The following is a 16,991-nucleotide window of genomic DNA, read 5'->3' as shown; positions in this document are numbered from 1 at the left end:
AGCTGGATCATAAACAAGGCTGACTGCCAAATAATTGATGCTTTCAAACTATGGTGTTGGAGAAGACTCTTGAGAGTCCCTTGGACGGTAAGGAGATCAAACCAGTCAACCCTAAAGGAAATTAATCCTGAATATTCACTGGAAGGACTGATGCTGAAGCTGAAGCTAAAATACTTTGGCCACCTGATGCAAAGACCTGACTCATTGGGAAAGACCCTGATGCTGGGAAAGACTGAAGGCAGGAGGAGAAGGGGACAACAGAGGATGAGATGCTTGAATGGCATCACCAACTCAATGGACATGAGCTTAAGCAAGCTCTGGAGATGGTCAAGGACAGGGAAGCCTTGTGTGCTGCAGTCCACGGGCTCGCAAAGAGTCAAACAAGACTGAACGACTGAACAACAACAACAATTTCTCAATTAAGTAAGATCATCAGTTTAGAGAGAGAAAGGGGTTTTGTTGGAAATCTGAAGACAAAGGCTTGAACTGGTTTTCTTGGAGTAGGAAAGAAAAGGCAGTATAAAAATATAGTAGGAAAAATGCCATGGAGAGGGCAAAAGTCAGGGTGGGGGGCAGCAAGTGAATCCCCCTTACTTAAAACCCTTCCCTGGCTCCCTACTGCTTTGAGGCAGCAGGATGACACGGCTCACAAGGCTGCCCCTTCAGTCTCATCTGGCTGCAGGCCCCCCCTGTGCTGTCTGCTCCACTCACACTGGCCTTCCTGCAGCCCTGTACTAGCTCTGCAGACCTGGGGGCACTAAGGTCTCCGCTCATGCGTCACTTCTCAGGGAAGCCTCTCCCTGTAGAGTCAAGCCACGCCACGTAGATTCTCATCACATCATGCAATGTGAGCTCTTCATAATCTATCAAATACAAGATCTTACATTTCTTTATATGATTATTTATCTTTATCTTTATCTGACTCCCGTTCTAACAAGTAACAATGTCCTGTATAGATATCTGTTGAATGAATAAATAAACGCAGAGAGACCAGGAGACTGTTTCGTGGTTTAGGTGAGAAAAGACAATGGCTTAGCTGAGAGAGTGTTGACACTGGAGGCAGAAAGAGGAGGAAGGGATTTGAGGTAGAAATTGTAGGTACAATAAACAGAGCTTCCCTGGTGGCTCAGAAATGAAAGAATCTGCCTGCAATGTGGGAGACCTGGGTTCGATCACTGGGTTGGGAAAATCCCCTGGAGAAGGGAATGGCTACCCACTCCAGGGTTCTTGCCTGGAGAATTCTATGGACAGAGGAGCATGGCAGGCTACGGTCCATGGGGCTGCAAAGAGTCAGACACAACTGAGCGACTAACACCTCCTTTTTTCTTTTCTTCAAGGTGAAGGAGGTGAACTGGATAGGGGAGATGGTCCCCAGGTTTTTGGCATTTTATCTAATGTGGAACTCACATATTCCCTATTAGGAATGTACCTGAGTCACTTATCTTTTTAGCTAAAGTTGCAAATAGGATATTTTCTACTACATTTTCTAACTGCTTATTACTAAATACAAGAAAAGTTCTTGACTCTTACACATCATTTTATAGTCCCCTGCTCTCCTAAATTCTGCTTCATCTCTGTATTTCTTCAGTTTTCTCACGAATATTCCAGACATACTATCAAATCATCTACAGATAGTGGTAACTTTACCTCCCCTTTCCTCTCTTTACACTTGCTTCTTTTTCTAAACTGCCTGCATTAGCTAGGAATTCCGGAATGATATTAAATAGTGATGACACTGGCAGCCACACCTTCTTCCTGACTTTAATGGGAACAGTTCTGGGTTTAACATTAAGCTGCTGGTTTTTGACTTCAGACATGTTTTTTACCATGCAAAGGAGGTATTCAATAATTTCTGCTTTCTTAACAACTTGCTTTCTTAATCTGAGTGGATGCTGAATTTTACTATATGTCTCTTTGGAACCTCAGGAGATGACAATGTGGTGTTTCTCCTTTGACCTATTAATGTAGTAAATAGTAATAATAAATATCCTGGTGTGGACTAGGCTTTGCACTGCACGGAGATACAATTTTTCGCCTTTTAGAATGCTTATGAGGTAGAGGAAGAGACATTCTTTATATGTTGTTGGTGGAAGCATAGCCTGGTATAATTTCACTGGAGGAAAATTTGGCAAAATTTACCAAAACTTTAAATGCACATATGTTAGTCATTGTAGCCTTGTTATAAAACCAAGTTTGGAAACAATCCAAGTATTCATTAACTGGGGCTGGTTAAATAAATCATGATAAATCCGTACACTGAAACACTATACTTTGCAGCTATATACAAAGAACACAAAGTAATATGAAAAATTTTCTAAGATAATAATTTTATGTGTAAAAAGCAAGCTAGAAATTAATGCATATATGTATTTCTGTGTAATGAAAGGGAATATAGCTGCTTGCATTTATATGGACACTCTGGAAGGATATATAATAGTGCAAAGTTATTACACGTTGGGGTGTGTATGTGTGTGTATGTATGTAGGTAAGAGCTGGGTGAAAGTGAGAATGAGCTTTTTATATTTTTATTTTTGAATAATATTTTTTTATTTTGCATAATCTGTTACCTATTTAAAAAACTTAAAAAACAATGTATAAGACTCATGGCTCAGAACTTCCACTCCTGAACATTTATAACAGAGACAAGTTTGTACATGCAGACAAAGACATGCAGAGCAGGATGTTCACTGCAAGAGTGCTTTTAAGAGTGAGACCAAAACCAACCTGAGTATCATGGGAAGTTGGTTAGATAAATTATGCAAGGTGGGGCTTCAAACAGTAATAACATTCTCCTTCTTAAACTATGAGGTAGGTAGTTGAGTGTCTGTTTTAAGATGACCTTTTGTATCTCTTATTTAGTAAAGCAATTTAAAAACTGTAAATATCTATTCAATGGAGCATTTATGTGGTAGGTCTATACACACTTATTTGTAATGACCTCTGAGGCACACGGTTAAGTAGAACAGAAGATGATATATACTTACTCTAAAAAACAGAGAAAGAAAAACAGGCTAATATGTGCATCGACTCAAGAAACTGGTAATAGTATATGAGTCTAGGGAAGGAAACTAGAAGTCTAAAACGGAAATGAGACCTTTTCACTGCACATCTTTTCAATCAGACTGAATGATTTTCTAAGGGTGTATATATTCCTTTAAAAATTAAGACTTGTTTAAAAAAATTTAAAAGGCTCACACTCACTGGAAGAGTAGGTATCTTCTCAAGATGGCTAATCTAGTGTCTTCTCAGAGGCCCTGGGGACAGGGCTCTCTCAACATGCCCCTCCTGTCATTCACAGCTAATACACATCCTTCCTTTTCCTGGATTATAGGCTGTCTCACCCTGTGACACAAGGCTGTAGCCAGGACTGGAACACTCACTTGGGCTCGTGAGGAGGTCCGGACTGGTCAACCAACTTGAACTCAGCAGCAAAGCCGTGGGAGCGGGCGTACTCCAATAGGCCTCCCACCGGGTTGGTGTTCAGGTATCTGACGAGCTCACTGATCCTCCTGACCTTGTTGGGCATCACTGATTCCAAGGTATCAAATGACTCCGTGTTCGTACTTCCGGGCTGAAGGAGAATCAGCCAAAGAGGAACTGTAAACACTTCATGGCAACTCTGAGGGGCCTATGGGCCATCCTACCCCACTCAGTTGCTAAAAACAGCCTGCATCTTGTGAGTAGAAAATGGCCCCACCTGGTCGTCAGAAGACGCCGAGCTGGTCGCCTCCCCTTGCAGGGCCTTCATGGCCTCCTCTGCAGCCATGTGCTTCGCTGCCTTCTTGCTTGGGGCGCTGGCAGTGGGGAAGGTATGGGTTCCCATTGCAACACAGTATTGGAACCTGACAGGAGACGAAAGGAGAGGATTAAACTGGTTTTGATAGAAGAGCTGTACCTAGCCTTTGTCAGGTTGTCGCCCTTTACGACTTGTCATCTCCTTGCACACACCGCCTCTGTGCCTTGGCTCACGCAGTCACTTCTGCCTTGAAGAGCCGGTGCCTTTCACCCTCCTACTGCCCCCAGTCTCTCGCAGCCCAACTGACCCCTAATTCAACATTTTAAAGCATCAACCTAATTTCATCTCCTCCAGGAACCCTTCTCTTGAACATGTAAGTCTGCAGAGCCTCAGAGCAGAGAGCTTCTCAGGGAGACCTGGGTCTTGCACCTCTTAGTCCCACCACCAGTAACCTTCAAGCCATGTATCTCCCTCGTGCTCGGCCCCTGGTTTGCCCTGTGAACTCCTAATCCCAGATTCTCTGCTCCACAAGCAGCAACCATGCTCTCAAGGCCCCCCATTTTCCATACTGAAAACAGGAGTGACTGCTCAGGGAAATAATCTGCCACCTCGAGGAGGCAAGGAAGAAAATGTATCTCTCTCTTTTTTGAGAAAACCTCAGCAGAGATACATGATACAAGAGATGTACTTGGGGTCATGGGCAGGGCCTTCTCTGGATAGGAGACGGAATTCACAGGAGCTCCCCAACTTGTGCACACACTCAAGCAATGTAGTGACGGGGTTCTTCCCAGAAAGGAAGGATGTTGCTGAAGCGGTGGTAGTCTGGGACTCTGCAGTCTGTGGAGAAAATGAGACAAAAAAAACAAAACAAAAACAAAACAAGAACAAAAACAGACTGAGAAAACATTGGTTGTTCTGTCACAGCAGAGGGAATGGGGATGGGAGAACGTCTTTTGGTCAACTGCATGTTTGGGGCTGGCTTTCTAAAGGAAGAGGGTTGTGGGGATTTTCTAGGCCTTGCAGATCAGTTACTTAAATGTTCTTGGTTTCATTTTGTATCCGCCAAGAAAAGAGATTGGATTCAATAAATTTTAACGCCTCTTTCAACTCTGAAATTCTGCAATTCCAGTTAGGTTGGGAGGGGCACCAGAAGGAGAGCTGAATATGAAAAGAGGAAAGGTGGGTTGGTGAGGCAGGGGAGAGGGGACAGCGGGAAGCTGACTCTGAGACAGAGAATGGGTTGGGCAGGCCGAGGTTGTTTCAAGAGGGTCAGATGATGGTCTAGTACTTCACAGATGTGGACAGTGAATGGATGTCCTCCCAGAGGACAGAACACCTACCTTCTCTGATTCTTTCTCTGAGGAGTAGTGGTATGAGTCTTCTGATCTTCCACTGTCCTTGGCTTTAGCTTCCTCAAGCAGAATTGTCATGGCTTTCATGGCTGCATCCTGCTTGGCCACTTTCTTGCTGCCAGCTTCAGCTGGGGGAAACTCTCGGCCACTGATGACAACTTGGAATTTAAATCTTGATGGAAAGTGATTAGATGTGTGAACACGAGTCTAGGCCATCCCTTCTGCCCTCTCCAAAGAGATCTTCACCCTGGAATGTCCTGCTACGCTAAGGGGCCTGCTGACTTGTGAAGGAGACGGATGGCAGCCCAAGGGACTCCCGTCCCTCGGCAAGCACAGCCCGCTCCTACTTTTTTGGAAACAAAGCAGCCAGTGACTCTCTCTCTCCAAGCTCATTAGAGCAAACATAGTCACAGGTGATAAGAAATTAGCTCAAGGGAAACCCACTATCCTTTAGCAATGAATTAAGATCAAATCTGTACAAAAAGTGATGAGCTAAAGTCACCATTATAGTCTTGTTAGCAACCAAAGAGCCTTTACCCTAAAGCAATGGCGGTAGACTCAGCCACCTCAAGGGCAGTTCCTAAAGAAAGCCAAGGCTTCTCCCAGCGCAGTCTCACACTCTCCAGACACCTATGGGGATCAGATGCCTGCCACTCTGGGGGACCTGTTTTCGTCCCCAGCCTACCCTCAGAGATACACCGCTCTCATGGTTTCTTTTGAGTCATCCTACGGCTCTATTTGTCTGCCGCCTGAGATGAAAGGCATATCTCCTTGTTATGCAGAGAACCAAAAAGCATTTGTTCTAGGCCCCTGGACTTAGCTTAGTCCGCTTTTGTTCAAGCTTTCAAATTGGTTCAGCTCTTTGCTCAATCTGGGATTTCATTTAGAAAAGTAGGTCAAATTTCTTATTTCCTGGGTCTTCTGAAATATTTGAACATGGCATCAATGTTTCTTACAGCTGGAGTCCAAAGAAAGGTTAACCACAAAACCCACTGCTGTGCCCCAACTCGGGAGAGGGACGAAGGGAGAAGAAAGGATGGCCATCCTACCTCCACCCCAGACAGAAGCACACCCGTCCTGACCTTCCAGCTTTTGGATGCACCCTCTCTTCCTCACAGCTCCCCTGCAATGTCATCTCAGTGCCATTAAGACGGTCAGATAAGGAGGCAGGGTCGCCACTGGGAATCATTACTCTCATCAGACAGCAGCCTACAGCTAACGTAAAGGTTAGCGGGGCTCTCTGCCGGCGTGCTCTCTAGTTGTGGCGGGCTGCCACTAGGCTTTAGTGATCTTTGATCTCTGCTAGGCCCTGCAGCAGCTCCTCCTGGGCCCACCTGTCTTCCTCTATCTGTCTGCTGGTTTGGAAGCGCCTACGGTGCCGGGCCAGGCCAGCTGTCTGAGTGAGGTAATTTCTGATTTCACAGCTTAGAAGCAGCAGCAAGTGCTAGCCCACCCATCTGTGCGGAGGCAGCTTGTAAAATTAGAACCACCACCTTCAACAGGCAGGCAGCCGTGCACACCCTACACGTGCATCCCTTCCCTACGGGAGCTGAGCGGGAGGCGGGAGGGGTGGGGTGGTTTGAACCCACTGCTACTTAGCAGCACAACCCACCCTTACTCTGGTGTGCAGCCAGATGTTCGTGCCTCTCCCATGGGGAGCTCAGCTGGTGGGGGGGAGGGGCCGGGGTGGAGGAGGATGGCACACAGAAGGGGGCGGGAGGGGCATCAAGCCTTCATTACCTCTGGCCTTAGGAGGCAGGCATGGCACTGCTGCATGGAAGCTAATCATCTCCAAAGAAGCTTCGTTTTAGCCAAGAGTGCCAACCTCCCCCTTGCTCAGCCAAGACTCTGGCTGCGCTGAGGTCTATGCTCCCTGCTCAAGAGATAGAGGAAGGGCCAAACAAGGATGACGCAGCCCACAGGTAGAAAGGAAGAGGGAAAAGACAGGGGCCATCAGCCGGCACCGCTCACGAGTCGGCCGAGACTGTGTCAGGAGCAAGAGCGCCTGACCCCAGCCTGAGGCACAATTCCTGGGTGGTCTCTTACCGAGGCTCATGGGGTGGTCCGCTCTGCTCTATCATGTTGAACTCACAGGTCTGACTGGCGAACTGGGCATACTCTAACAGGCCGCTGATGGGATTCTTCAGCTGGCACTCTGTCAGTTTCCTGTAGGGCGAGCACCGTGGCAAGCCATGACTGTAGAAGGAGGGCATCTCCATGATGGCGCGGAACTCACCTGGTGCGGCGTGGATACTATTCAAGTCATCGGGGATGTCATCTGTGGCCCACTGGCCGTTTTCAAAGTCAACATACCCTGTTTTGGAGGGGCCGTTGTCATGAACAGGTGGTTTCAGTTTTACTGGCTCTTCTGTGGCCTCTTGCTTGATTTTTAACTTGACGGTGGGTTCCTGCCCATTTTCCACCTTTGCTGGGGTGGCCGTGCTGTCAGAGGCGTCTGAGGCCGGTAAGTTGCAGGTGGGGGCCTCTGCAGTTTTCCTGGTCTCCAGGACAGCAGCAGCTTGAGTGGCCTCGGGAACACTGTCCTTGTTTCTCTTGATCTGTATCCTCTCTCGCTTCTTGTCAGTCAAATGCCATATGGGAGGGGTGGTGCCCTGTCTGCAGACATCCCCCTGCCTTTCCAGGTCAATCAGCACAGCATTCACATCCCGGGCCTTAGTGAAGCCGATGTTCTTGGCCAAGTTCAGGGCAGAGGAGTTGGACACGTTGAACAGGTAGTCACAGATCTTTTCCTTGATCTCAGCCATGTCGGGAGGCTCAGGAGGTTCTTCCAAGCCAAATGGGGAGCTTCGGTCTTCGGCTTCCACACTGGAGTCTGGGCTGGGAGCTCCTGGGGTTGGACTGTCTGCTCTTGTTACTTGGCTGGGCTGGTTCTGAGCCTGACCCGGGACTGTGGCTCTCCACAAAGGGGGAGATCCTGCCTCTTGGTGCAGCTTACCCTGCTCTGCCAGAGAGTACAGGACTCGGTTGATGTCCTTCTTTGGGGCTTGCAGCTTCCGGGCCAGATCACGCGCTGTGGTGGCCTTCCCGTCCCCAAGCTCATCCAAGAGCTCTAGGGTCCTTCGTTCCTGATCCTGGCTGATGGTCAGTCCCTGGAAATGTGAGGAGAGCCTATCAACACCTCTCCATGGCCGAAAGTGGCCACGTGGGGAAGGATGCTGGAACTGTCTTGGGAGTACCTGACTTCTGAGAGGCACGCCCCTGGGGACACCTCGGATCTGGAAGGGCCTGCCTCTGGCAGGTGGTCCTGGAAACCTCGGCCGGAGTCCAAGGGGGAACGGTGGCAATGACGGTGGCTGCTTTCCAAATAGGGGCACTTCTGGGAGCTGCCCCTTGAGAAACTCTATTTGCTGGAGCTGGAAACTGTCACGAAAAGGTCCCCACTCCGGCTGCTGGTGCCTGTGCCTGCTGTGCTCACGGCCCTGGGCTGGGCGGGCTTGGTATCTGTTGAGGGAATACCCCTGCAGAACGAGAAGATGGAGAGAGAATTAGGACTGCGGCGGGGAGTCTGTCCCTTCTGCCTGCTGGGGGTGGGGTGGGGTGGGGGTGGGGGTGCTGTATCTGTTTCTTAATAAGCTGAGAAGCCGAGTGAGATGTGGGCTTGTGAGCCAGCTAGGGTGGCCTGCCCACTCACAGGTACTACCTGTGGACCCAACAGAGGGAAGAGATGGAGGAGCAGACAGTGGACGCACAGAGCTCCCGGGAGCATGTGGGGGTGCTGATGCCTCAGCACAGCCTCTCCAGCAACCGAGCGCACTGTCTTCCCCTCAGGAGTTTAGGGAGTTGAGAATGTTTGTTTCCACTCATCCAAAAAAAAAAAAAAAAAAAAAAATCCTTTTACAATCCAGAAAACAAATAAATGTTTTACTTTAGAAACAAACACACACAGAATAACCTAAAAGTGACAAGGGAGTTAGGAGACCATGAAATGGCCCACTGCCCAGCCCCCTTCTCTGAAATCTATCATCTGGGTGACTATGAAGAAACAAGTAAGTGGACTGGGTGAACTGGAACCCCATCCTCCAAGGCTGTAGCAGAGGAAGTCTCCTCACCTGGGGACAGGGGGCAGGACCTCACAGAATCGTCTAATTGCACTGCCATCCTGGGAGAACCAGAATTTGATTTTAGGGGAACTGGACAGTTTTCTTAGAAAACAGGTACACTGTTCTCACCCTTCAGTATGGTGCCCAGGCTCAGAAGGGACACTGGGCACTTCTACTCAAACCACTAGGCCCACCTGGATGTGTGGGGCTGGTGGTGTCTATTCCATACCCCCTTAGCTACTTCCCAATAGCTGCTTCCATGGCACATCTTCAGAAGCCAGTTCTGTAGGCCACCAGCTACGCCATCTTCTCTCAGAATGCCACTCGTTTACCAGAACAGAGAGCACTATGACTCTGTCCCCACACAGACCAGGACTACTCACCGGAGGGGCTTATGGGATCCAGGGCTGGGGTGTCAGTAAACACCTTGCTGCCTGTCCCCAAGGCTGCACATCTAGGAAATGTTCTGTTTCCTCATGCTCACATCCTCCTTGTCTGATCTTCCGGAAGGCCACAGGGACCCGCAGGCAGCTGCATCCCATCTTCAGTAACTTCAGCTTTCTATTCCCCCACCCTGCCCCCGGCGCGGTGAGGGGAGCTCAGCGCTCTCACTGGTCATGCTCACAGTACACGGGCTGCACAGCTCCCCAGCGCCTCTCCAGCGGCGGCCACCTCCGCTTCTCAGCCACACAAGTGGCATGTCCAGCTCCTAATTCAATCTCACTGTTACTTGACCACTGAACCTCCAACCCTGAAACTCTTTTCCAGGGTCAGCAAACGTTTTCTGTAAAGGGCCGGTAGGACGGTCATCTGTAGCACTTCCTCTATAAAACCAGGGGAGGGCTGCAGCTGGCTGTGGGTTGCAGTTTGCTGACTCCTGCTCTTCTCCAACGGCAACTTCCCTGTGTTTCTACAACATCCACTCCCTCCCCCTGTGGGACCTGCTGCTCACGTGACGTCCACTCCTGCCCCCTGTAGCTACGGGTCAGCCAAACACCTCCTCCTTCAGCCTGCATCTCAGGGTCAGTTCCCTTCTCCACCCAAGGCCTGCTCTCCCCTTTTTCTGTTCCAAAACTTCCAAATGGTGCTGGAGAAGGATACTGCCTCATGCTAATCAGTTCACTTCAGTCGCTCAGTCGTGTCCGACTCTTTGCGACCCCATGAATCGAAGCACACCAGGCCTCCCTGTCCATCACCAACTCCCGGAGTCCACCCAAACCCATGTCCATTGAGTTGGTGATGCCATCCAGCCATCTCATCCCCTGTCATCCCCTTCTCCTCCTGCCCCCAATCCCATCCAGCATTAGGGTCTTTTCCAATGAGTCAGCTCTTCGCATCAGGTGGCCAGAGTACTGGAGTTTCAGCTTCAATATCAGTCTTTCCAATGAACACCCAGGACTGATCTCCTTCAGGATGGACTGGTTGGATCTTCTTGCAGTCCAAGGGACTCTCAAGAGTCTTCTCCAACACCACAGTTCAAAAGCATCAATTCTTTGGCACTCAGCTTTCTTCACCATCCAACTCTCACATCCATACATGACCACTGGAAAAACCATAGCCTTGACTAGACGGACATTTGTTGGCCAAGTAATGTCTCTGCTTTTAAATATGCTATCCAGGTTGGTCATAACTTTCCTTCCAAGGAGAAAGCGTCTTTTAATTTCATGGCTGCAATCACCATCTGCAATGATTCTGGAGCCCCAAAAATAAAGTCTGACACTGTTTCCACTGTTTCCCCATCTATTTCCCATGAAGTGATGGGACAAGATGCCATGATCTTAGTTTTCTGAATGCTGAGCTTTAAGCCAACTTTTTCACTCTCCTCCTTCACTTTCATCAAGAGGCTTTTTAGTTCCTCTTCACTTTCTGCCATAAGGGTGGTGTCGTCTGCATATCTGAGGTTATTGATATTTCTCCCGGCAAACTTGATTCCAGCTTGTGCTTCTTCCAGCCTGGCGTTTCTCATGATGTACTCTGCATATAAGTTAAATAAGCAGGGTGACAATATACAGCCTTGACGAACTCCTTTTCCTATTTGGAACCAGTCTGTTGTTCCATGTCCAGTTCTAACTGTTGCTTCCTGACCTGCATACAGGTTTCTCAAGAGGCAGGTCAGGTGGTCTGGTATTCCCATCTCTTGAAGAATTTTCCACAGTTTATTGTGATCCACACAGTCAAAGGTTTTGGCAAAGTCAATAAAGTAGAAATAGATGTTTTTCTGGAACTCTCTTGCTTTTTTGATGATGTAGTAGATGTTGGCAATTTGATCTCTGGTTCCTATGCCTTTTCTAAAACCAGCTTGAACATCTGGAAGTTCATGGTTCATGTATTGCTGAAGCTTGACTTGGAGAATTTTGAGCATTACTTTACCAGCGTGTGAGATGAGTGCAATTGTGTGGTAGTCCGAGCATTCTTTGGCATTGCCTTTCTTTGGGACTGGGATGAAAACTGGCCTTTTCCAGTCCTGTGGCCACTGCTGAGTTTTCCAAATTTGCCTACTACTGTGGGCAGGAATCCCTTAGAAGAAATGGAGTAGCCATCATGGTCAACAAAACAGTCTGAAATGCGGTACTTGGATGCAATCCCAAAAATGACAGAATGATCTCTGTTCATTTCCAAGGCAAACCATTCAGTATCACTGTAATCCAAGCCTATGCCCCAACCAGTAATGCTGAAGAAGCTGAAGTTGAATGGTTCTATGAAGACCTACAAGACCTTTTAGAACTTACACCCAAAAGAGAGATCTCCTTTTCACTATAGGGGACTGGAATACAGAAGTAGGAAGTCAGGAAACACCTGGAGTAACAGGCAAATTTGGCCTTGGAACACAGAATGCAGCAGGGCAAAGGCTAATAGAGTTTTGCAAGAGAACGCAATGGTCATAGGAAACACCCTCTTCCAACACCATAAGAGAAGACTACACATGGACATCACCAGATGGTCAACACCGAAATCAGACTGATAATATTCTTTGCAGCCATAGATGGAGAAGCTCTATACAGTTAGCAAAAACAAGACCGGGAGCTGCCTGTGGCTCTCAGATCATGAACTCCTTATTGCCAAATTCAGACTTAAATTGAAGAAAGTAGGGAAAACTACTAGACCATTCAGGCATGACCTAAATCAAATCCCTTATGATTATACAGTGGAAATGAGAAATAGATTTAGGGGACTAGATTTGATAGACAGAGTGCCTGATGAACTATGGATGGACGTTCGTGACATTGTACAGGAGACAGGGATCAAGACCATCCCCATGGAAAAGAAATGCAAAAAAGCAAAATGGCTGTCTGAGGAGGCCTTACAAATAGCTGTGAAAAGAAGAGAAGGGAAAAGCAAAGGAGAAAAGGAAAGATATTCCCATATAAATGCAGAGTTCCAAAGAATAGCAAGGAGAGATAAAAAAGCCTTCCTCAGCGATCAATGGAAAGAAATAGAGGAAAACAACAGAATGGGAAAGATGAGAGATCTCTTCAAGAAAATTAGAGATACCAAGGGAACATTTCATTCAAAGATGGGCTCGATAAAGGACAGAAATGGTATGGACCTCATGCTAATAAGACCACATAAACTACTCCTCTTTAATTTGTCTGCAGGGCTGTTTGGTGGTCAGTTCAGTACAACAAATATACACCCACTCAATGCGGATTGAGCTCTCTTTTTAAAAAATCCTCCCACAGCTTGGTGACACAGCACCAAAGATCTCTCATCGTTCTTTTTCCTTCTGTCTGTCCCTATCCTTTCTTTCACCCCTTAGATACAATCAGTCCCCAAGTTTTTGTCTACAACTCTCTTCTTCCTTCCCCAGGTTGACTTCACCCACTCCCGTAACCTTAACCGGTCTTTTAAGAAAAAGTGTTCAAATCTGTTATCTCCAGCTGCCACCTGTGCTGAAGCTTAAGACTTGAATTTTCAAATGCTCAGACGATTTGTTCACTTAGATTCTTGACCACTACCTCAAATGACACACATTCGCAACCAAATTAATTCTTTCCCCTCTCCCAGCCCCTTCTCCTGTTGCTCTTTTTACTGTTAATGGCAGCACTCTCCTCTTAGGTATTAAGGCTGGAAACCTGAGTCATCCCTGCTGCCTGCCTACCTTAGTCCCTTGTCCCCCACATCTCATCAGGTAGTTGCAAAGTCCTATCTTGTCTACCACCTCTATCTTTTCTCTTATGTGTCTTTTCCCAGTTCTAGCCCCTCACTATCTCTCACATGGGCTGCCACTGTGCCTCTCATCTTCCCCCCTCTCTCTCTACATGCCCGTGCAACATCCCTGCTTCTCCCCCTCCTTTCACCTGTTACAACTTGGGTCCTTTCCCCACACATCTCTCTAGATGCCACCTTCTCCAGGAGACTTCTGACTCCGGCACACCCCAGCCTGTGAGGGTTTCCTCTCCTTGAACTCCTCCTACCCCGCACCTCTTACACCATGGACTTTACCTTTTATCTTAGCTACTGATTTTTTTTTTGGCTACTGATTATTTTCTTAATGGCACATACAGTCACATACAGATTGTAGTGTATCTCAAAGGTGATTAATAATATTGGGTGCCCTAGAACTTATACTAATGTCTCTACGCTCAATAGTCTCCGTGTAATATGTGGGGGAGGCTGCAGTCAACTTGAGAGTAAGCCTCTGGGGGACAAGGACTACATACACTTCAGTTATAGTACCTGGCACAAAGCTGCTCCTGAACCAACATCTGCATGAACAAGCCATCGCTAGATATGCAACCTCTTCACCTCATCATTGCTTTTCTTGCTCCTCTTGCTGCACACAAGCCCCCTCCCTCTCCAGGGCCGAGGTATTTGTGAGCACAGTGAGCGCTCGGCTCACAGGCCTCAATCATGGGGACTTCAGGGGATTTCTGATTAGCTCTTTGAGTGACCTTGGTCAAAGAACTTCGTTTCAAAGTGGCTGAAGTCAGTTTCTAGCTCAATGCTTTCTAGATCTAAACTGCTGCTTCTTGGCCAAAACTTGTAAAATATTTGAATGTCTATTTAAAGAAGAGTAGAACAAATCATGACACATTCAGGCTATGGAACCATACTCACAGTTTTTTAAAAGACGTGTCAGCTATTTAGGAATGATATAATGTTAAATTAACAAAGAAAGCAAGCTGTAGACAAATATGTATGCTATAATCCCTTTTTTCATAAACAAAAGGGATAAAAACCATGAATGTGTATGCACGATAGAAAGAACACAGAGAAAAGAGACAAGGGAAGGGATACACAAATTTGTTAACAACAGTTATTTTAGAGAAAAATTAGAGGGAGATTATTAATTTTTCCTTTATACCCCCTAAAATCTCCTAAAAGCCAAACCATCACTTGGGAACAGCCCTGTGGAGAGTCACAGAATGGGACTGAGAGCAGGAAGAAAGGAGGAAACCAAGCCTGACGGTGATCATTCTTAACTCCTTTAACACCCCCCTCACCCAACCTCATGCCCATGCACTACACAAACTATGTGACAAGTCACTATGCCCTGTGAAGTCTCCCTTTAACCTGTTCTCACATATTTAAGGTTAAGAGAGAAGCCCCCACCTTTACCACATGGGCTCCACAGGGTAATGTATTGGTATGCAAAAAAAAATGCTTTTCCCGCAAGTCAAGTGTCCCTAATTCTTTTAAAGAAGGGAAAAACATACATACACGTATACATATATGTATGCACACACACATACATGTACATATACTTTACACGTATTTAAAATTAAGGTATATTTATATACAGTAAAATGTACCCTTTTTGGTGTATAATTCTGAGTTTTGACCATACAGAGTCAAAGCAGACACACCCCTCTACCTACCACTGAGATCTAGATACAGAACATTTCCCTTTCCCAAAAAGGTTTTTTATGCACTTTGTAAACAGCTTCTTTCTCCACACACAGCTCCTGTGAACAATTGATCTGTCTTCTGTCCCTGTAGGTTTTTCTTCCAGGATGTCATCTAAATGGACTCATATGCAGTGTTTTAAGTCCAGCTTCTTTTGCTCAGCATCACGAATCTGATTTGTCCATGCTGTTGCATACAGCAGTATTTCCTGCCCTTTGTGGCTGAGCAGTTTTCCACTATATGGATGTACCCCAGTTTGTTTAATCACCTGTTGAAGGACACTAGGGTTTTCCAGGTTTTAGAGATAATGGATCAAGCCACTATGAACTTTTTCCTACAAGTTAAGGAGGAGATGCTCAACGTTAATCAGGCTGTCCAAGGTGGGGGCGCGGGGGGGCGGGGGGGGGGGCGGGGGGCGGGAGGTGGGAAAGGCGGGACTGAGCCGCCATGGGGTCCTAGCAGAAAAGCAGAGGGGGGCTGTCGTGACCTGGGCTCAGGCCTTGGTCCTCTGGGGGAGGAGGTGCATTTCCCTCACAAATCCTCTTCCACGTCTTACTCAACACAGAGTTAATAAGCATGACATAAATTTCTGAGTTCCTGGAATAGCAATTTTGCTTGGCAAGAAAACAACACTCTCTCACACAATACGCATATGTTAAGCAGGAAAACAGCGACGTGGGGCGCGGGAGGGGATGGGGCGGGGTGGAGGATAAGATGAGCCCAGGCCAGCAGGTTGCGGGCGGCCGGCTCTGGGCCCTAACCCCGGGGGCTTACCTGTCTTGGGTCCATGGCGCGCCCCAGGCATGTTCCGGTGCCTGCCCGCAGCCAGCAGCGCGACCCTCCGCAGCTGGACCTTTCCCAGGGCAGGCCGCGGGCCTCCCAGACGCAGGGGGCGCCTCTGGAGTCGACTCAAGCCCCGGGAGCAGGGAGCCGGGAGCTTCAAGCCGGGAGCTGGGCTGGGAAATGGCTCCGGTTCAATTTCACTTTCGTTTCTTCAAACGGACCTCCCTCTTTGGAAAGTTTGGCCGAGGGGCGGGGCTTGTGCAAAGGAGCCCAAGAAAGTCTGGTTTCGTTCCGAGTACAAGTTTAATCCTTTCCTTGCGTGAGAACTGGGCGAGATACGCTTTCTTTAGGAAAACAGCTATAAAATACTGAGCTCGTCAATCCCTCATGGCTGTCTCAGGAATACACGGGATAAAGCGAACTGAGAACAAAGCCGCCCTGCGAAGCCTAGCGCTGGAGGAGAGTCTAGGGCTCCGTTTTCTTACTCCCAGATCCTCTTTAAGGTGACCGCGTGTCTCTAAAGTGGAAGGGGGGCCCAAAGCTCTTCAAGTGACTAACTGTCCTCACTGTGACCTATTTACCCATACTCGAGCATATTAACTGATGTTGCACTTAAAAAAAACAGAAAAGGTCTTTTTCCCCTTGCCCTGAGTGCTTTTTTTTTTAAACTGTTTCTGATCTGTAGTCAATAACCAAGACTAACCTGATCTGTAAACTAAATCCTGTACCTCAGACCTTGCAGGGGCTACCTTCTGCATCTGTTATCCTTCAACGCTATGCTAATCACATCCTGTGTTTGGTGCTCACCTTTCTAGCACTCTCTTTGCAGACCACTCCTTGTAGTTCTTCACTTTTTTTTTTTTACATTACAGAAAGGAGGCTACAGTACAAGTCAAGAAAGACTATGGACCCAACAACTGGGCTACCAGGCAGCAGCCAATGGCAGTGCAAGAAGAAGAATACAAGACCCTTACACCTTTGCTCCTCATCACTGACCCCTAATTGTGAGCCTCATCCACAGAATCCAGATTCCTCCTGGAAGGGGGGCACGGTTCCTGAAGAACAAGCCTACTGTGCTCTCCCTTCCACTGGCTGAGGATTAAAGCCACCTTTCTACTTCCCCCAAACTCTGTATTTTTTATTTGGCTTTAGTGAGCACACAAAGCCAAGATCTTGGCTGCATCAACATGACTACATAACAGCCAGCATGGA

The 16,991-nt window shown here is 47.5% G+C and overlaps 1 protein-coding gene across 5 annotated transcripts in view; it reads right to left on the bottom strand.

Moving 5' to 3' along the window:
- Window positions 1–15,958, bottom strand: part of ADAR (adenosine deaminase RNA specific) — a 28,781-nt gene extending 12,823 nt beyond the window's left edge. Inside the window, exons 1-7 of one of the 5 annotated variants that reach the window (XM_061120702.1) lie at window positions 15,771–15,957; window positions 8,286–8,567; window positions 7,135–8,198; window positions 5,077–5,260; window positions 4,425–4,573; window positions 3,698–3,842; window positions 3,381–3,571 (exon numbers count right to left, since the gene is read on the bottom strand). In XM_061120702.1, the coding sequence (XP_060976685.1) occupies window positions 3,381–3,571; window positions 3,698–3,842; window positions 4,425–4,573; window positions 5,077–5,260; window positions 7,135–8,198; window positions 8,286–8,567; window positions 15,771–15,785 (2,030 nt within the window). In that variant the 5' untranslated portion in view covers window positions 15,786–15,957. Of the gene's footprint in view, window positions 1–3,380; window positions 3,572–3,697; window positions 3,843–4,424; window positions 4,574–5,076; window positions 5,261–7,134; window positions 8,568–15,770 lie in introns of all 5 variants that reach the window. The other 4 variants (XM_061120699.1, XM_061120700.1, XM_061120701.1 and 1 more) reach the window with 4 other exon arrangements.
- Between the last annotated feature and the right edge of the window lie 1,033 nt (window positions 15,959–16,991).

This window comes from Dama dama, chromosome 20, assembly GCF_033118175.1.
Source record: "Dama dama isolate Ldn47 chromosome 20, ASM3311817v1, whole genome shotgun sequence".
Classification (NCBI taxonomy): Eukaryota; Metazoa; Chordata; class Mammalia; order Artiodactyla; family Cervidae; genus Dama; species Dama dama.
Note: the sequence above shows the minus strand (reverse complement) of the source record. Positions and strands in the feature narration are given on the sequence as shown.